The sequence below is a fragment of the Oenanthe melanoleuca genome, chromosome 5 (assembly GCF_029582105.1).
Source record: "Oenanthe melanoleuca isolate GR-GAL-2019-014 chromosome 5, OMel1.0, whole genome shotgun sequence".
Lineage (NCBI taxonomy): Eukaryota > Metazoa > Chordata > Aves > Passeriformes > Muscicapidae > Oenanthe > Oenanthe melanoleuca.
In genome coordinates this window covers 13,737,548-13,759,613 of record NC_079339.1, presented here as the reverse complement: position 1 = coordinate 13,759,613, position 22,066 = coordinate 13,737,548, and the positions used below count along the sequence as shown (strand labels likewise).

The 22,066-nt window shown below is 36.6% G+C and overlaps 1 protein-coding gene across 1 annotated transcript in view; it reads right to left on the bottom strand.

The window, feature by feature from the left end:
- OTOG (otogelin) overlaps window positions 1–22,066 on the bottom strand; it is a 90,388-nt gene that overhangs the window by 34,679 nt on the left and 33,643 nt on the right. Inside the window, exons 24-33 of the mRNA XM_056492898.1 lie at window positions 14,449–14,556; window positions 10,385–10,523; window positions 9,988–10,122; window positions 8,801–8,947; window positions 8,085–8,204; window positions 7,117–7,233; window positions 6,118–6,274; window positions 5,175–5,201; window positions 2,373–2,540; window positions 32–310 (exon numbers count right to left, since the gene is read on the bottom strand). Coding sequence (XP_056348873.1) covers window positions 32–310; window positions 2,373–2,540; window positions 5,175–5,201; window positions 6,118–6,274; window positions 7,117–7,233; window positions 8,085–8,204; window positions 8,801–8,947; window positions 9,988–10,122; window positions 10,385–10,523; window positions 14,449–14,556 — 1,397 coding nt within the window. The remainder of the gene's footprint in view (window positions 1–31; window positions 311–2,372; window positions 2,541–5,174; window positions 5,202–6,117; window positions 6,275–7,116; window positions 7,234–8,084; window positions 8,205–8,800; window positions 8,948–9,987; window positions 10,123–10,384; window positions 10,524–14,448; window positions 14,557–22,066) is intronic.

Below are 22,066 nucleotides of genomic sequence, written 5' to 3'. Positions count from 1 at the left end.
TTGTTCATAACATTCAAGTGTAATTACCTACCTACAAGCTTAAAAAGGGTTGATAGTCTGAACTCATCTGAATGATGGTACTTCAACAGCTCTACTGAAGAGGCTGAAATGTGGATGAAGTATCCTGGTTTTGCAAATGACTCAAAGGCACTGTATCCTGAAAGCCATGTATTCTTGTGAATGACAAACGTAGATCTGTTGTGAAAATCTTCCATTTTTTTCCATTTAGAAACAACAAGAGTATTATTGGAGGCCAGCTGAAGAAAATAATTCGGTCTCTCAGCTGTTTCAAATGAAATCAAGCTGGAATCTGAAAAAAAAAAAAAAAAAACAAACCCAAAACAAAATGAAGAAAGCACACAGAACTTATTTATTTGCTGTTTTTGCATAATAAACCAAGTTCATTCTGATGTACCACTACTGTTACTTAGTAGTATGAGAAATGAAAATTGACTTTGGCCTTACCAGTAAAAACAGCCTGAATTTTGTAAGAAAATACATTATATATGGATTGCAGAGTGCTAGATTGTGATGGTTATTTAGTTTTCTAAATACTCTACAGATTCCAACAGGAATACAAAGAGATTGAGACATTTGCCCACACCAGGATAAAGGAATATAGCCCTGCAGTCAAGCAGAACTTAATTTACAGTCTTTACTAAGCCATTTATTTAATAAAAACTTTAACTGCATCTAACTAGCTTTAAAAGTAACATTTGCCATCAGGAATTGATAGCTTAAAAGCTCAGCCTTTCATTAAAAATAAATTAAAAACCTGTATTGTGCATTCAGCTCTCTAGCTCTCCCTCTAAGAATGTTACAGCAAAGTCTTTTTTTCTGGCAAATGTTCCTTCACGATACCTTACCCTGCAATATTTCTGATTTCAAGCAGCCTCTGTACAGCCAATTGCAGGGCATCAGATCTTAAGCCTGTTACAGGCATCTGTTGCTCACAGAATTACTTCATTCTATTTTGCTGTAAACTCTGCTAGTCTCTTGAAAACAGCCATTAATCTACTGTAAAATCAACTAACCCTCCAGGACCGGGTAGCATTTCTTTAAAAAAAAAAAAAAAAGCAAAAAAAAAGCTTAGAAAACAAATGATCTCTATTAAAAGGATATATTATCACATTCTGGTGTAACACTTCTGGAAGACCACCTTGTTTTCTGAGTATAAAAGCTTCAGATAATCTGAAAAACCTAGCAGTATTAGTGAATGCCTTTTTATGAATTGGCTGTAGCAAGTAGATCCTTGCTAAGTAACAAAGGACAGTCAGTGTGATTTTTAACACCTGCTCTACAGCCAATCAGTGCATTAATGCCCCAAACTCTCCATTATCCAGAAATTGCCTGAAACTGGTAAGACATGCATTTTGTCAAGAATGTCCTGTAATGCCACATCATATTGATTGTACAAATTCCTCATGACCAAATGACAAAGTGCCATTTGCTCAAACTGGACCATAAGGCACAAATTCTATTTGCCAGGTTAAATTATGAGCCAGAGGTTTTTATAAGGGAATAGAACAGTAGGACTGACCTTCCCTTTCCAAACATAAATTGAACACCATGTACAAGTGCCTCAAAACTATGACTAATAAAAGAAATCTGTCCCCAGCTATTCTGTTACATGAGCTCCTGTGTCAGTTCTACAGACAGCAGTATTAGTAATCAAATGTTTATCATTTTTTTGAGTCATCCATACCCCTCCTTTGACTACACAAAGACAGCCACCTTCAGCCTGTCCAAAGAGCTCAGGAGGATTCTGGTCAGTAAAACCATTGATACCCAAGTGCTCTGTGGGTATTAAAGCTGTGTATGCAGACAGCTTCAGCATTTAATTAACATCACAAATGCTGGATATACTCTTGTAGCTTTCTGCACATGTCTGGAGGTGTACAACACATTTTTCATCTGATGAAAAAGGAAGTTTCCTTCAGGGGAAACTTAAGTTGGGACCCAAAGGAGACAAATTTGCAGCACTCACCCATTGAGAGCTCAGTCAGTGCCAAAGGGCATTTCTCTGTGTGTGGGCAGACAATGAGTGATGGTGGCAGAGCAAGGGAAGTGGGGAGCACTTGTCTTACAGCATTTCTCTCCCATTCTTTCCCATTTTCAACAGAAGAGAGTAAAGGAAGCAACACACATGGAATATTGAGCTGCAATACCAGTTTGCTGCTTCTGAAGGCAGCTGCTTTTCAACTGTTTACAAAGCTACAGTCTAAAACCCAAAGAAAATTTTGGCAGACACTAAAGTGCACATTCAACTGACTGAAAAAGCAAAGATTATTCTTTTGACCCAGGTCTATTCTTCAAGACAAGGGCAGAGTTTGCTGTGCCTTATTTAAGATGCTAGGGTACTATGACTTTACCATGTGCTTTGGGTTTATAAAGTCCTGAAGTCAGCATAAAGCTCACTACATGCCCAGGAACAATATCATCTTCTTTCACAGGGTAAACAACACCATCCACCAATTTTGCTGCTATTACAAGTTTTCCATCCAAATAGCTGACCAGCTTGTATGGGCCTTTTCCCAGAGCTGTGGAGAAACAAACAATTATTTTTCATGCCAAGTGTCACAAATGCTTGAGCTCTAAACATTAAGGCAGAGTACATGAATAAAAACACATCTCACCACCCTGAAAACAGGTCTAGGTGCCATGCACAAAACTTGAGTGAAAACCAAAACAAACCTTTTTTAGAAATTATATGTTCTGAAAACTCCTGAGAATATCTACTTCCAATTTTCAAGATTCATGATTAGCTTCTCCTTTTCATCCCTCTCATATGTTTTGGTTTCATAATCACTTAGCTGGAGTTAGCTGAACCCTTGGTCATTTGATTTAGGATCCTTCTAAACTATTTATTTGTATGGTCAAACGATTTGTACACTTCTTATTACTCTTTAAAACCTATTTTATTAATGTCCAAAGCATGAGAGAATAAAAGTTTGTCAACAAGCATCAAAAAACTCCTTGAACAGTGAAGATACAAACATAACCACTGTGAAATAGGACAGGAAAAAATCAGCATCATGAACAAGGAATTTTATCTATAAGTAAAAAAAGCCAAAAGCATGCAAAGTTATTTTACAAACCTTAAAATGCCACACTTTCTCATTTAGATCAAACTTTACTGCAGAAAAATAGTTTAAAGTTTATTTTTAAATGTTTGAAACTATTTTTGTAAAGTTCTCTGTTAAAATTAGGCATTTTATGCCTCACCTGAGCAGTTCACCTCATTACCATTTTACCCACAAGCCAGGACATGGCAAGCACACATCTGGGAAGTTAATGGCATTGACTCTTAAAATCTATTCCAACAGGTAAAAAAGTTTGGACTGCCATTCACAGCCTGTCTTCACACTCTGATTCTCCAAAACTTTAAAATTTATTAAGAGTTTTGAAATCCCAAAGATGCTGCATTACAAGTAGAGCTTCAGATTCTAATGGCATGAAATGTTGTCCAGTTAGGACACAGGTCTGTGCCTGCCTTAACTTGTACAAAGATATCTCCTCACCTTCAGCACAGGGAGTTGAAGAAACATGTTTTAAATTACTACTTAAAGCATCCAGTGCTATGGAAATATCCTTTTATGTTTAGTTATCCCATCTCAGGCCAATCCAAATGTTGAGACACCACAGTCACCAGCTGAGGATTTGTCTTGTCCAAAGACAAAAAGCTTCTGCTTCTAGTAGGACTGGAATTATTTCACTCTGAGTTCATCACAATGTCACACACAGAAAACCTATTTCTGGTCTAAGAATTTCTTAACCTTCCTGTCTCCAAAACTAAGTATTTCTGCATCATCCTTCCATAGGTTATGTAGACAAGAAAATATTCAGGATGGAGATGATTTTTTTTTGCCCACTGACAGCTCTGAAACATCATATATTGAATACTGATAAGCTGGATTAGCAAAGAGTACAAAAATACAAAGTAAGAAGTATACAATAACCATGTTTATTACAAGGCTGGTCACCTGCCCAAATTTCCACTAATTTCTGTATGTGAGAACTCAGTAGCAAATAAAGGTACTAACACCTTAAAAGTATGTGCTAGCATATCACCATCACCACAAATGCACTTTCAGTCTACCTGCACTAAGATTGTCTGTTACCAGACCATATTTCTTTTATGAAACAAACAACCCAAAAAGAAAACTTAAAACCTTCAATCATCTCTTATATTCAACTTATCTTTATTTAAATTAAAGTCTTAGATGGTGATTTAGATAAAATTCCCATGCATTAGTGGTTTGACACCAATCAAAATCTTTTCAGCAACCAGTGTGAGAAAAGCAAATTTCTTGGCCATATTATTTGGGCCTGGCACAGTGCATAAATCTATCCTAATTTAAACTTGGTCCCTTTCTGAGACCTTACCAGGAGTGAGCTGCTGCAGTATCAATCAGAAGACCAAAATATTCCATGCCATATGGATAGATTGGCTTCTACATGAGCTTGATAAAAAGTTATTGCATGAATAGCAGGCTCACACCAGGCTGGCTTGTGTGCACATCTGACTTGCAGATATGGGCAGGGTAATTTGGGAACAGTCTGAATATAGATTCTAGAGCTAACACAGCACTGCAGCACCCAGTGCAGGCTCCAGGTATGGTCCAGCACCTTCTGCAAGGTTTGCAGCCCTGGCTGGCAGCCACTCCAGTGCAGCAGCAGTGCTGGACACTCAGGAGCTTGAGCCTGGGTCAGACAGACCTAAAAGGAGTTATTCCCCATCTGGGGACAGAAAGTTGTCATAGCTGAACAGCTGCCTCCCTCTGGAGGCTGCACAGGAGCCTGTGAGTGATTTAACAACCCACTGGGGTTTGTTCAGCCTTGCCCTGTACTGTGCCGTCAGCAAGTAGCACCACTAGCACTTTTCAGTTGATATTTCATTAATTACTTAATGATTTAATTGTTAATCAGCATGCATCACTGCAAAGAAAATTAGTTAGACACATGTTTTTGGGAGAGGTCCAGGAATAAAAAGTGTAAGAAATTATTTTGCTTTTTCAAAGGCTTTTAAAGCAGCAAAACAATCTTAGCTAGTTGAAAAACATAACATTCACAAATGTTTTCATTAATGCAATTATTTTTATACAAATATTCTAAGACTTAAATAAAAAAAACCAAGATTCTATTGATATTTTGTCACTTCCTTTAGAACTTACCTTTGTTGAAATATTCACAATCATAAGCTAAAAAAAGAAAAAAAAAAGCAGTTACAGGCATTCTACAGATAAACAGGTTTTCTATTCCCCACTATGATTAAGATGTGAGCCAAATGCTTGGCCAAATTAGATCCCACACAAACATTTATTAGGAATTTATTGCCAAATACTTGCTGTACTTTGGATAAAATACTAATTTAAACTACACAGATTTAAAGAAAGAATTGCTTCCCAGCAGGAAATACTAAACTCATATACCTACAGCTGTCCTTTTGTGACCTCTAGTGGCTATGACTAAGCTTCACATTAAAACATACCTTTTCCATCAAAAGCTAAGAGTAGTGGCCAGCTTGCTGTGTGACCCTGAGCAAGCTGAATACTCTCTGTGAAACTGCAAAGTTAGAAAAATGCTTGTTTCCTTCCATTCTTTGCATCTCCCCTTCTTTTATCACATCACAGCCTCCTGTCAGGCATTTCCACTGGGTGTTTAAGCAAAAGGTCTCAGATTTTTTTTGTAGGTTCTAAGGTAATGACTATGCCCCGCTTAAAAACTTATTTGTCTTTCTTCAGAAGAGCTTTATATTTCACACTTGCTCTGGAGGCTCTAATAAGGCATGTATGTTTACTTGATCTTATTAAGTAAAATTCTCTTGAAGACAGAAATCACTTGAGCTGTTAAGTTTGCACCTTTGGTTTGAGGGATGCTGTACCCTAATATATTCTTCCCACGACTTCTCCTTTCACATCACAGGACAAGGATTAAAAGGAGAAAAGCATCACAGAAAGATCAGAATGACCAGAGTGAGAGGCACCAACTCATCTTGCTATCAGTGAGGCTTAGGTTCAGTTGATGGCCCCAGGTAACCTGGTGTTCCTGATTTTCCAGGTGTGGCTCCCACGGATGCAGAGGCAGCCCTTGGCAGGGCTGGCTAAACAAACTTACGACACACTCTGGGAGACCTCCAGTCCACAGCAACTCCCTGCTGGCAGCACTGGTGGGCATATGCTGAGACACTGGTACAGAAACACTCACAGTCACCACCCTGGTTACAGCCACAGGTGTCTGTCAAGCAGTTGGAGTAAAACCAGGTGACGTCAATCTGGAAATGAAAACATGGCTTGTCAAAAGAGCTCCTGTAGAAACCACCAACCAACACCTCAACACAAAGCTATGGCTCTTTCAAAAGGCAATACATCAAACCTGAAAGTATTAAAGATGTCATTCTCAATGCTTCCTGAAACATGAGAAAAAATGCTCATTGGAACACACCATAAAATCTCGTCCAATTAAATCAATGACACAGTAAGAACAGGAACATTAAGATATTGACTTGGGCTTGTGTTTTGTATTGTTCTGTAGTATTCAAGCCCTAATAAACTGTGAAAAACCTTATGAAATAAAAGACTAAACTGATCACAAATCATTAAAACACAGAAATTTTAAGGAAATCAGATACACATAAAATGTAAGAAACCAAATTAGATGGAAAACTCTTCTTTTCATGTGAGTAATTCATATTCTTTTCATATTATCAGACAATTTCACACAATTTTTCATTTTTCCTTGCAGTATCTTCAAGTCTTAAGTGACAAAATTTCAAAGAAAACTGCCAATGCTAATTTACTTACTGAAATGTTATGAATTCTACACAGATTGACATTTGAGTAAGTTTTCCAGGAATGGGTTCTTCCCATCTGACACTGCCTATTTAATACATTTATTTATATATGCATGAAAAATGTGCATGCCATGTAACACATTTCATGAAAAACCAGCAAGTAGTTGAGCTTACACAAATAATGCTTGTGATTAAAAAGAAAAGATCCCAAATTGGGTGTATTTTTGTCTTCATTAATTGCAAAGTGCTTCATATTGAAGAGGAACACTTCTCTCTGGTGCTATGTTCACTTTCACTTGTTTATATACAGGGCTACAACTCACCACTGGATGGCAAGCTTCAAATGCTTCACTGAGCAGTATCCCACATTCCTTCTTGGCAAATGGCTCTCTAAGGGGGTTCAAACTGCACGGATTTCGAATGTCAGAGCTGTCAGCACACTAAACCAGGAAGCAAAAGGAAGATGAGAAAGCTTTTCCATAACCACTCTGTGTCTTTAATTTGCAAAGTACATTCTTGTGCTTTTTAGTTTTTTTAGGGAGATGAAAAATGTGAAATGAATGCATCATTTATAAAACTAAAGCAGGACTAAGATATAGAATTAAAAGCTAATACTAATGAAGAAGAAAAGAAAATGACACAATTTGAAGAAATGTTTCACTGGTCTGAAATCAGAATAATACACAGGTACTTATTGCTCTAATCAGAGGTGCCAGAGAGGCCCAACCTTCAGTACTTGCATCTGAATATTCTCACTTAAATGACAAAGATCACTCAATGTGCATTAGGAGTGTCAGAAATGAGATCTTTTTACCCTAACTCTTAGGAAGGTACATTTCTATGAACACCACTGGAAGTATTGCCTTAGAAAAAGCTCTAACTCCACAGCTATAGAATTTTTTCTTTCCATTGCTATGGTTGCACAGTTAAATGTTTCCCAGCTATGAAAAATCAGTTAAACTGTCAACACACTCTAAAGTGAAATCAAAATTCTTCCATTATAAAAAACCCCTCTACTTTACTGTTCAACTGTAATCAAAACCATTCAAGATGTTGTTACAGCATTTTTCTTTTTTCTGTGACATTCTGCAGCAAAAAAAGGTGATTATTTTCTTTTCTTTAACAGATTATTACATATTTAAGACCCACTGATATTGTCATTTGTATTGCTGCCCGACTGGTACTTCCAGGAATGAACTTCTGACTTCATTTGAGATTATTGTAATGATATAACAGAAAAAAATATACCAGCAAAATACACTAGCAAGCACATTCTCTTTTTGCCATGTACCTCTACAGCTGTCCAACTGTTTCCAAACTCTTGTGAGTTTGTTAATTCAAAATTATCTGGAGTCCTCAGTTCATTTACTGTCTTCAAATCAAAATTTCCACATAATCCAGTCAATTCTCCCTGAGAAGAAAAAATTATATACACACATACATATATACACATATATAAAAATCTATTTTCACAAGATGAAATACTATCAGTCATGACCATTTTCAAAATTTGCATCTTCAGCTGTTTAATCATAAATTTGTCACTTTTTGATCCTTTTTCAGCTAAATTTCAGTCAAGAGAATTCAGCAGCAAAGCTATGAAGGATATTTTATTTTGGCAATGTCATTTTTATGCCTTTTCATTTATGTATCCCCAAGCCTTTAAAAAAGGAGATCTTTTTGTTCAGAGAAGGGAGCTGTTAGCTGGTTATGTGTTTTTTTTAAACCTCAGCAAAACAACATCTGCTTCAGTCATGCAGTCACGTAAAGAATGAGTACTAAAGGAGAATTTTGGCAAGAAATATTTGTCTCTGTTGTTATAGAACTTATACAGAAAAGAGTAACTAAAAAAAAAAAATAAATGACAATTAATATTTTCATTGACAAGGTAGCTAAATGCTTCTTAAATTTATTCCTGACAGTCTAACTCTGAATAATTATGTCTTATTTAACAAAATTTACATAAATACCTCAAAGAAATGGCAATAAATGTTGTCTTCCACCTACCTGCCACTGATGACCCATCTGCACATGAACTGTTGTTCTCTGATCCCAAAGAATGGTGATATGTTCATCAGGAAAATGAACAACAGTGAAAAATCCAGCTTTCCATAACTGCATTTTTTGTAGGCCATCTATGTAACTAGATAAGCTCTGTTCAAAATAAAACAAGGCAGCTTATAATGGAAATAATATCTTCCTAAAATGTTCACTTGACAGGAAATGAAACACCCAACTAAAATTAACATGGTTCTCAGACACGTCCAAAAACAGAAGGCCACAGAGGGAGAAATGCTTAAGCAAAAGGGATCTGGACTTTGAGTGTGAACTGTATTATATTTTAATGATTTTCCAATTTAGAAGTTGATTTTATGTCAAATTTACAGGATGGGTAATGGACTGAAGATGAGAATATTAATGATTCATCTGGGAGGTAGGTGAGTAGTCTTAAGGCTCCTAATTATGATTTTCACTTAGTTATAAGTAATTCTGTCTCAGTCACATGCCTTTTTTTTAATATGGATGGGAAAAAAAGATGCATGAAGCAGCCTCTGGAAAAAAGGAATTGTCCAAATATCTGCAGATTACAATCTTATTTGCATAAAACATTTTTCTCTCCATCTCCTAACAATCAGACTGCAATGGTTTAATGCAGATGCCTGGTTTAATTACACATTATCTCAAAATTCCTTTCTATAGTCAGTCTATAAACTGTAAATAGTACTGTTTATACTGTAATTACTAATATGCTAATATACTAAACAATTACAGAACAGAGTTTGCAGTTTGGCCAAAATAAAAATGAAATTCAGGCTGTGGAGGATATACCAGGGGCTGTAATTTGCTGGAAATTTTAACTGTATAGAAATATTCCTTCTATACATTCCAGACCTGACTAAGCTCTAAGTTCTAATGAAATTTATAGCAAAAATCCCAGTGACTGTATTTCTCCTAAGATATTAAACAAGCATTAAGTCTAAACAAAAGAGCTACAATTAGCTCATCTAACATTTTTGTCAAATATAGACAAGATTTTGTTTAAGGTTTCCATTGAAGAATCCAGATGTGATCAGCATCCACTGTTAAGATATTTACACCTCTGCTAGTGAAGTGGCACAGTAACTTTTTGCTTATGAAAGGAAGAAACACCCAGAGAAGTACATATTTGATCAGCAGTAAGAACTGAAACTTACTGGATTTCCAGTTTCATCATCAAATATTAAAAAAGACTTTCCAACATTAATGAAAATGTTTTTTCTGCAAATGATTCCAGTACTAAAGCAGTCAATATTCTCTGTAATGACAGAAAGACTGGTTGAAGAAGTACCCTGAAGAAAAAAAAACAAACAAATGTCCATTTTTAAATATGCTAATATACTAATATAAACATGCAGGTTGTTACAGAGCTCAATTAGCAGAAACCTCAGTGTATGTTTATGTTATGCACGATTCAAAGTCTAAACAATATCAAAAACGAATAAAACAGGATGTAGGCCTCAATAAAACGCACAGACAGGAAGTGAGTACAATGACAGGTTCTAACAGGTAGCCTTGAGCCCAGTTTTAGAGAGGTTTTACAGGAAGCCTCACCTTAACCAGGTAGACCTTGCAGGTGCCAGGGAAGTCGAAGGTGAGCCCGTCGAAGGTGCGGTAGTGCCGGTCCCCGTACGCCGTGCACATGGACGGGCAGGGCTGGAAGCTGCACTGGAACGACCCGTGCTGGCAAGTGCTGAAAAATGTACCACCAGTCATGGCAATGTCAGCTGCAAGCCACACAAGTCACTACAGCTACTGCACTGAGAGGCAAAGAAATAAAAGCTGTGCAAGTGTGAGGAGTGTGGACAGAGGCGTTTTGAAATGTTGGCTTGAAGCAGGACACATCAATTACTTCTCTGAGAAAAAAATTTACATATTGAGCTCATACCACCTAAATTCCTTCTTCCATGAGAATTTGAAGGCTCCAGAATATACAGATACCATAACAAAACCCCAAAAAAGACAACCAAAAAACCAACAACACAAAAAAACCCAGTACAACGTAATACAATTTATTCTCTAGTGCACACCAATAATATGACACAAGGAGAAAGTTTTCTTTTTCAGCTTTTTACAGAACATTTTTTTCTGTACAAGCTGAATCTTAGAGTCAAAAGTAGCATGTCCTGTTACTAGAGTATTCATGCATTCACTGTTTGAATGAGAATTTCACAGAATTACCAAGGAAACATGCCAGTAGCATTATTTTGTGCTTAGGTTCCTTAAAAGAACCATGTTCCTGGACTTACTCTTTTTCCAGATGTCATCACCCCCAAACCCCAGCCAGTTTAGGAGCTTCCAGAACAGTCCAAGTTATGTCTATGGGCACCTTAAGCACCAAAGGGTTGTCACCACACATCTACTGAATTACTGTTCAGGCCTTGCTGAATTCCCTTTGCAGCATAAGAGGCTTTGCAGTATTGGATATTATGCCTCTCTCTGAATCACCCCTTGCAATCTAAATAACATTTTCAGAAATTATGTAAGTTTTATAAATGATGGCTAGAATTTCATTTCCTGCATCCACAAGCAATCATTAAAATGCCATTTCCATGTTCCCACATGACCCACTTATATTTTCCTTGATAAAGACAGCAAAGCTGGTACCCTGACATAGCTTTAGAACAGGTATCTTTATAAACATAGGTTATACTAAATATAGCATGTGATATAATTTTGGTACATGCCTGAGTTTACTTCTTAAGGAAAAGATATTTAATTTCCTCATTAAATGAATGCTGAATATTTTACAGTTAAACTCTGACTTAGAGAAATACTGGATAAATCTCTAACATTTGATATCTCATATACTGAATCAGCAGGCAGCATGATGTTTTTTCTCAGTACAGATTTTTTTGTCAGTGGAACTTTTCCAACATATTTCCATCACAGTGCCAGTACACCACAGTTTTCAAAAGGCCAGCAAATACCTAGAAAATCCAGGCATCTCCAGCTACTGGTAGCATCAGGTTTTCTCCTGTTCACTTAGAATTAACTTGCACCTACATGGAGCCACTATCCAGATTTTCCAAGACTCTGCTTATCCCATCACTGATTTGGTTCACTGCTTGGGTTTTGCATCACTACATGTATCAATGGACTAAGCATATGGCTAAAATAACCTAAAAATAGAACACGTGAGAAGTGTTTGCTGTACCAAAGCACAAGGGAATAGCAGCAGGACTTGTTGACTGCAGTCACCTCAGAACAGCACCAAAGGAAGAAACTCCATCAAGCTGATGGAGAGAGAGGCAAATAGAAGAATTTATGGAAGATTAAATACTGCTTCTCATGTTCTCCTCAGATATCAGGTTTTAGTTTTGCTCTTGGCCTATTCAAATCCTTCTCCATATGCTGATCTCCTAAGGGCCTATGCAGAAACATTTCTTAACACGTAAAGCCTAGGGTGATCCTTTTCTTTTTTTCAGGAACACATTCATAGTCAGAAGGGAGAAAGAGGTACACAATGTCTTTAAAGTCCTCTACACGAGGCTTGTTTCATAATAAGTGAACTAAAATTTAGTTATCAGACTCTAGAGAGCCCTAGTTGGAAAAGCTGAGCTATTAGAATCATCTAAACTTCAAATAGCTTTTCATAAAGCATATTTCTAAGAAGCATTTGTTAAAGAATGCAGGAGGCTCAATTCAGCAGCCCACAGAGTTGCTCCATGGCCTCAGCATGATGGCAGCAGACCAGCACATCTACTTGCACAAGCTCATCTTACCTGGCACAACACCCCAAAATGGTGTTCTGACAGCCTCAGTAGTAGAAGATTTTGTGTTTAATGTTGCCACTACATGCTAAACATTTCAGATACTTGCACTGAAAACAGCACTTGGGAAACCCAGAACCGCAGGTCAGTCAGACCCCAGAGCTTGGGTTGAAAGCTCCTGTCGGTTCACAGGTAGTTTTGCTGACTTCTGACATTATTTTGTTTGTCATGTTACTGTTCAATGGACAAATCAGATCAATATTTATGTTGCTAACACTACATCAAGTATGAGTAAAATGATATTTAGTATCAGCACACACTAATTCAATGCACCAATCCCACCATATGATAACTTTCATAAGTGCCTAAGTGTGTTTGTTTGCACAGAAACTCTCATGCACCTTTCCCTTAATATATCAGATATAACACTGCAAACCCACTCAGCAGACTCAAAGACTCCCCTCTACTCCTGAGCAACTGATTGCCAAAAAGCCATTATCACTTAATCTATCTTTGCTTCTGGACATGGAAAACTACAAAAGCCATGACAACATTAAGGATTTGTGCATGAATTAAAGAGAGTGGCCTCGGGGGGTGGGGGGAAAAAAAAAAAATAGAGAAGGCTAAATATCCAAGTGTCTCTCTGCCTGCACTGCTGCTGCCTTTGGTGAAGTCTCATGCAGATTAGATGGGATAAATTAATTGTCTCTGATGCAAGCAATCCCAGCCAGGTCCAAATGGAAACAAGGGGGTGAAGAACCCGGTCGCTTTACCTGCCTGCCCAGTGGAGATGGCTTGTAAGTCGCTTCACCAGTCGACCAAAGGGCTACAAATCTCTTCTAGAGCAGCTACTGAGGACCTGACGAGAGGCAGAGGAAGGCAGTCAGCACAAGGCTGGAGGGGGCACGACATGCAGACAAGGCAGAGCCTGGTGCTGACGGGACAAGCCTTCCCTGGGCTGTGCAGGAGAAGCAGCTCGCCAGGGCACGCAGTTAAACGCTCCTGGTGGGCTGCAAGGAGGGCACAAAAAGAGGGAGCTGCTCTGCTGGCAATCTGCAGGCTGCACCTCTACCACAGCACCATGGTGCTTGGCAGTGCAGCTGATTTGTCTGAGGCTCTGGTGGGATAAATAGCACTGCTTAGTGCAGCGTTCAGCCGTGGTCAGAGGGGAAAACAGGCAGAGATGGGCAAGGAATGAGCTTGTTGCAGGATCAGGTAGGTGGGGGTGTATTTCAATGGCAGTGAAACCCATCCTAGTGAGAGTGCTGGAGGAAACCTGGCAGGGCTCATGCTGCATTTACAACTCTAGAGAGTGAAAGGAGGAGGTGTCTGTGTGTGTCTGAATGATCCTACCAGCCCCTGCCTATTGGAATTCTGCCTCTGAACACCAACTGATTCATCAGCTATCCACGTACACACAATCAGGGACCAACTTGTCAGCCTCTCTGCTCAGTACTCCCCTTAATTTTACATCATAGTGGATGCATATTTAAGGACACAGGTTATATATGGTCACTAGGCTGCTCAGATTCAGTCCTAAATGTGCAAATGAATAAGTAAAAAGCTTCTAAAAAAATTTCACCCAGCTGTAATATTTAAGGGACTTTACCCGTACTTTAGGAATACTGGCCATGACCTTGAAAATAAAATTTAAAAAAATCACTTTCTAAATCAAGATTTTTAAAAACTAAAAAGACCCCAACTCACTATCATTTTTTTTATGTAAACCCTTTGAAAGAACAAAACCTGAACCAGCTCTTTGAAGAAATGTAATGCAAAATCAAAGTAGATGATTTAGATTATCTGCTGTGAAATTTATGATTAAAACACACAAGATAAAAAAAAAAATCAACCTACAAATACTCAACTAAAATGAACTCATCACTTAAATAGATCTCCACTTACCATGTATGACAGGAAGAAATGACTTTGTCACCTGGAAAATACTCCTTTCCTTTCCATGAGCATGGACATTCATCTGCATCCAAGCACATGTCCCCATGTTTCACAAGACTATCAAAAAAAGCACAAAAAATAGACATTCAGCAGCAGTATAGCTGGTATCCAGATAAAAAACCATTTTCCTAAACTTTAAAGTTACCAGTCTTGTTATTGAGACCCAAATAATATTTAAAGTCTTCTGAAACTTTATTAATAATTGTGTATGAGTAATTTGGTGTCTTCCTTTCACAGGTACCTGAATATTTAATCCTTACTAAATGCCAGCACTTTGGGCCTTAACTCTTCAGCCACTAATCCCCTCAAGACTGACTCATTGATATACAAATTTTAAGGTCAGGGAAACTAAGATTTTCTAGAAATCCACTAAATTTCACCAAATTTCTTGTAACTCTGCCAATTAAATTGCATTTAACTGAAGCCAAGAGAGAATCCATGAAATGTGGGAGCCATCACAGCTCTTTGTTCTAGTGGTATGTACTCTTACTATCCAAAATTAGTGGCATGTTTAGTCTAAAGATTTTTAAATGAGCATTTCTTCTTGTCCTCTTCTTTTCTTCCCCCAATTTAAAGAGTTTTATTTCACTGCAGTTTTTCTATAGTTGTAGTTACACCTCTTACTCCATGAATAATTTAATCAATACCAAAAGAGCTGAATGAAATTATTGTATTCTAATTAATTAATATTTATTTCTGCATTAATATTTATATTCATGAAAGCAGTTACAAATATACTAAATTTTAGGCAGAAGTAACTCAGTCTTCAAAGGAGAGTTCCATTATAACAGTTCAAGACTAATGCTATGAATTTGCTTATATACAACTCCAAGACAAGCAGATAAAATGGAAAACTGTTAAAAAAAAAGTTAAAAAGATTGCTCTCCTAGAGAAAGAACAGAGGAATTCTTGCCCAGCAAGGCTAAATAGAACTAGTACTAATTTTCAAGTAAAATGTTGTAACTTTTTTATAACATTAAGAAAATCTGAAATTAGATAAAGAGATCTCAAGCAGACTCTACAAATAAACACCAGGAAATATAGCAGAAACATTAAGTTATTTTATTAAATAACCTATCATTCCACTGAGCCCAAGAAAGTTGCATCTCTTCCAAAAAACAATTCATTTCTTTACAAATATTGTAGCGCTATCGGGTGAGCAAAGCGATGCCAATGTGGGACCTGAGGGTCAAATAACAGAACAGCTGTAGTGACAAATCCATCTCTCAAATGGAAGCTGTGAAACTCGAGCTCCTGACAAGCTGCAGCAGTGTCTTACACCCCAGCTGCTGCAGCTCCATGCTGTTTTGATCCTGCCCCATTCCATAGAACACAAGAATCCAGAGCAGCCAACATGCCAGCTCCACAGTAAAAGGATTCCTTACAGGCACCATGCAGTCTAGGGTTATCCTTGTTTCTAACATTTGAAACTTATTGGTAATTAAGAAATAAACAGTCTTTTCAGATGGTACTTTTGGGCAGATTTTTTTTTTCCCCCCAAGCCAAATTTGTTTGGAATCCCAGTATCTCTCTGTAGTAATACAAATTTTGTCCAGGTTCTCCTGTGTTTCAAACAGATTCATGGTTTCTGATGTTTAGCACTGCCATTTGGGCAAGATACAGCTCCATGACAAGTGATAGGTGTGAGGCACATCTGTGACAAACAGGGTGATCACAATGCTTTGCTTCCCTGCTATCCAAAAGGAAACATTCATTATTGAATTTATCAAAGAAAACTTTTATTTATTAAATGCATTAATGAGTTGGTAATTTGTACTTGACAAATTACATTATACAAACTTGTAATCTGCATTTGAATTAGACTCTTCTTCAGTGTGTTATGTATCAGACAAATTTACAGCTCTGTAAGGCTTATGAATGGGAATTTGCAGAACACCATAAACCCTCCTGGCCCATTAAACTGAAAAACTGTGGTCTTGCTCCAGGGTAGGTGAAGTATTCTTTGTAATCCATACTGATTTCAAGCATTGTCTCTCTTGGAGACAATCAGCTGTGAGACTGAAATTCCCACTGGTTTAAAGCTGCTCAGAACTGAACAGGGCACATTCAGACACAAAGAGATCACACTGACAAGGTAACACTAAATGAAGTTTTTTCCTCACATTATTACACTGGGTTTAAAAAGAAAAAAAAAGTGATAACAGCTTTCTCTCTTGCAAAGCCAAGCAAATGGATAGATTTCAATGATCTAAGAATTCACCCTCAGAGAGGCCTTGCACAGCTCCTCTTTGAAGTATCAGGCATTTTCCTTGATGCTTGTACATCCAGCCTAAAATGACCTGCAAAGACACAAGGACAACTATCCCACTTCACCCTGCTGAACATTTACTTTAACTATTATCTCATTAATATCTATAGCTTTCTGCATTCACACACACAAATATGTAAACAGTCCTGGTAAAGGCACCATCAGAAGTAATGTCATCTGTGACTCAAACTGTTCTTTGTTTCTGCAAAGACCACAAATCTGGACCAAAACAATAAAAAAAACACTGACAACTTCCAGCAGAGCAGTTTTCAACAGTCTGTGTCTTGCACAAGTTCCTTCTCCTCTCTCCTGCTGCAGCATACCAACAACTGCTTTATGCAGCCACAAGTACTTTTGCCACAACATTAAATGTGCTCTCTGAAGGTTTCACAGATCGTCCTACAAAGGTTTGTAATAGAGTTTAAGGGAAGCAAAAAATGCACAAAATAAGCAGCAGGGAGTATTTGACTTGTCTAACCAGAAAACAAGATAAATTGAGATAATATCCAACATTAGCAGCATTACTGTGGCACCTAATGCCTTCATTACAGTTCACTCACTGTCTAGACAGGGAGAGTTAATATATTCTGACTGTTTTCTTTTTGGTTTGGGGAGCTTCTTAAAACTTCTTCCTCTTTCCCCTGGTTTATTATACCAAAATATTAAGTAATTTTGTACAATGCTTGGAAGGTTTCCATTATTCTCACCATACCCTTCCATCTTTCTGTGTTAACAAATGGTTTTGATGCTTTAACTGAGACAGTTCCTTTTGCAGCTTCACTCTGGATTGGAAACCTTCCTGCAATCAGCTCTACCACCAGCACCAGATTTTCAGAAACTCTGAACATAATGGAAGTCTTCTTTTGAATTAAGTGATAGACTTCAATATTTCTCTTCTTAAAAACAAGTCAAAAAGCAGAAGGTCATATGAAAAGGTGCTCAGGAACCTGAATGATACTGGTGAAGTTTACTGTCAATTAATACAAGTACAGGAACAAAATATGAGATTTATTTGCAGCTGGTGTAAACTAGAAAGTAGGAGACGAAGAGGATTTGCAAGATGAAGTAAGGAACTCTAAAATACATCAAGGAAAGTTGCAAGCCTGAAAAGCAAAAGAGGATGAAGAACTGGGTTGTTCTAATCACTAAATCTTGGCAGACCTCTCCAAAGCTCTGCCTAAACCAGATTAAAAGTACTTATCCTGATAGCAGCAGCAGGGCCATCCAGAACAGTGAGGTTTGGACAGAACACAGTTTTTATTTTCATGCTAATAATAATAGTTAATTCTGAGTTGAAACTGAGAAGCAGTAGGTCTTCTGAAAAATTATATTAAACACACACCAAAAGCACAAGATTTTTATTTAATCTAAGGAGACTTATTTTAAGACATAATATGGTCAAAGTAATTACTATTAATAAAGGTTAGTTTTCTAAAAAATATTTGAAACTCATCTGTATTCTTCCCATCTTAATTCTTCATTAATGGAGTTGTTTGTCCATAGGCACATTTATAAGATACCAACATTCATTTTTTCCTTTGTGAAAATTAGAAAGCAATGAGTGTTCTTTTTTTAATAAAACCTTCCAAGAATGTGTTTAAGCTTGTTATGTGTCACTTGATACATACCACAGAAATACAGTGATAATTTAGAAATTTTTGGGAGGAAAATCTGGCATGATATTCCTTTGTTACAAAACTTCATTACAATTACAGGCACTACAGCTTTGAATTTACCAACTGCTCATCTATTTTATGAGAGCAGTAAGCAATAAAAAAAAAAAAAGGAAAAGCCATAAAAATTCTAATTATGTTAAACTTGCTCAAATTTAGTAGAGTCAAGTTTTAGCACAAAAGATATTCTTCTGTGTCATAAATAATAAGTTGTCTCCAGGGTGTGGGGGTGGAAGGAAGAAGGATTGGTTTTGTTTTTTGTAAATGTATACTAGAAAATATTTATCAGAAATTTTGCTTAAAAAGACGGCCCACATAGTTGTAAACAATTAAACATATAGTGCAAGGAGAAAACTTCAATACAGTTGGCCTTGTTTTCTTGAGGTTCAAACAGACTCATAAGCCCTAAAAAGAAATACACATACTTGGAATTATGGAATACACTATGTTCTCAGTTATCCTAGAATGGTGTTGCTTTCTTTTTAAGATCAGTCTGTTGATACTCAATATTTTGAGTTGGGTAATGGATGTTGCTGCACAGTGAGAAATTTAGTGAACTGGATGTACAGATAACCACTGGTAGCAGCCAGGTGAGAATTAACCTTTTATTCCCCTGCAGTACTAACATCAAGAGGGAAATTTAAAAAAAAGTCACTGAAACAAGGAGAAAATTACAGCCAGTTTTATGAGCATGATAAGGAAGAGAAGTTTGGCTATGATTTAAAGTCTAAAAAAAGCTAATGATTAAAATTTTGAAACTAAAGTTTCAAAATACTGCAAAGTTAGCAGAGACTGCTTCATCTAGGTTAATTGTATAGTTGTTGGTTTAACATAGCTTTATAAAGGTAACAAAAACATAAAAGGGGAAAAAATTATGAAGATCTAATAGGCAGATGTAACAGAAGAGACAAACTTTACAATTTGTACACAGGACTATTGTATTTCAAGCCATTGACATAGCTCTCATAATTTGTATTTATAATACCTGTTTAGAGGCTGGTGGGCTTTTGTTTTTCCAGCAATATGGAATTAATATGAAATAGACATGGAAATCACTAAGTATTTTCAGCAAATGGAAATACGAATGGATAACATGATCTAAAATAAATACTGATGAATGTTATTAAGCAATCTGACTGAGTCAGTCCAAATGAAAGCACCTGTTTTCAAAAATCTGACAGGGCTCTTGCCAGAATCATAGAACCACTGAGGTTGGAAAATACCCGTGAGCTAATTAACCCCAACCATTATAATATCCCCACAAAACTATACATATTGCAAATGCAGCACAAATTGTGTGCTATACACTCTGTAAAGTATAGATGAGTTAAATCCAACTCATGCTGCAGTCAAAGGGTAAAATCTTGTCAATTTTATGGGGGAAGTGAGAAGACAAGTAATTCCTTCAGGAAAGTGACTGCTTTCCTTGACAGCAGCACTAAGAGCAGGCTGTAAGCTACAATGAACAGAAGCTGTTTTGGAGATCATTACTGGTCTGACTGGAATGTTTTCCATTCCATGGAAAACCAATGGAATAGGACAGGCTCAAACCAGCAAATGCCCCTTTGGAGCAAAGATGTCACATAGCATCCAGAAATGTAGGAAGATACTACTGTTTATTCCCCTCCTTTACTCTGCAGTCTGATTAAGGATCCTGTCTCCATGTCAAATCATGCACATTTAGCATAGTTAAACAGGAAAAATGATTTGATTAGTAGAAACCCAGAAACAGAAAATGTAATTCAAATATTATACTTGAAAAAATATGCACTGAGAAAATATTACTTATTTTTTTGAAAAGCAACATAGGAATATAGAACATTTCCCTTTCAATGGTGACAGATGAAAACCAATAAGAAAAATTATAAATGAAGTCTTAAAAATTACTTAATATGTTAGGCAAAGTAGGATGAATCAACATTAGAAGGTATGTTCCAGGAGAATTAATGTTTGATTTCAACAGCTTCAAAAATAGACAGAAAGTACATCAACAATTTTCATACCTTAAAAACTGTAACTCATAGAATGATCTCCTGTAAATTTAGGTATTTACTTAAGCATGGTTACTTGCATCTGATTTACTCACTGCAGAGGAAAAAGAATGAAGCACAGCTGCACTATAAGCCAAAAAAAAAAAAAAAAAGTAGGAAGGCTAGTGAAGTCTTTGAAAGAATATTTCAGATTCCAGATACTAGAAAAATAACCTGCAAAACAAAAATATTGTCCCCTTGAAGCCTTAACACCACTTCTGTGAAAGCGTTTTTTTGTGTTGAGTACCTTTCAGGTTATCACTGAGGAATAATCATCCCACTAAACAGATTAGAAAAGTTCCCTCCTGAAAAAAAAAATGTAGCTTCCTAAACAGGTTTCTTAGTTGTGACATACTTTACTTAACTCACTTTAAGTTATTTTACCTAAATCAACTAATCAAACATTAAACTGATTTCATTGCTACTTAAGTCAGCTTACCTTACATGTAATGAATCAAGATAAACTGATGCAAGATCTCAAACAGGAATGAAAGCATGAATAAAGGAATGAAATCATTATTTCAGGTAATGTTAAGTTCAAAGAAATTCCATGGCTGTTATACCCTTTTCAAGTGGACAATTCCACCTCAGTTTTCCATTTCACCAGTAAGAACTGATGGCCTAGAAAAGGGATTTCAAAGCTGCATAAATTCACAGTATATTTGAATCCTGCATTTATATGAAATTATATGAACACAGGATGAGGTGTAAAGATGATGGTATTTTACCCATATTTTTCTCTTCTAAAAACCTTAATTAAAATTTTTTCATTACTGTGCTGCACTGGCTCTGACTCTAAGTTGTTCAATCTGCAGCATGAATCATTGTAGTAGGATTCAGTGACTGACTTAAAACATACATTAGGGCTCTTCATATCCAACTTCATCTATCAAAAGCATCTCTTACTAAAATTCCTAAACAATTAAGATTCATAATTGAAATAAAAAATCTGCATAGTTAATACATAGCATAAGTCTCTTGCTTTTCCAAAGGCACATAAAAAAACCACACACACTTTTAGGATCATAATTTTTCCTAAAGCAAACTCAAATACAAACAAATATATCATTAGTATAGGATCACTAGAGCTGAATATTTTAAAGACATCAGTTTTGATAAGCTTTTAAGTGACATTAATTTCTGCTTCATCAGTAGAGACTGACATTGCTAATTCAAACCCTAGGCTTGTAACACTGTTTCCTGCCTTAAAAAGCACTGAGGGTAAAACCCTTAAATACAAAAGAACCTCTCTCCTTCAATGTCCTCAAAAAACCAAACAAACAACCACCAAACAAAAAAAAATGAACAAAATAAAACCAAATATTTTGTGCTAGCATCTCTAAAGGCAATATGCTGTAGAAAAAAAATTTGAGTTTGACAAAGTTACAATAAAGACAAATCTTAATTTTGTATTTTTATCCCCAGGATATCATAACATTTTGCCTCTTACAACCATAAAACCATGCTATCAGAGTTTTGAGACCACCAACACTTGACACTTCCAATGCTAAAAACAACATTAATCATTTACATTCTAGACCTAAATTTCAGCAGGAAGCAGTAGAGATCACAACCTCAGAGGCTTTGCACAGCAA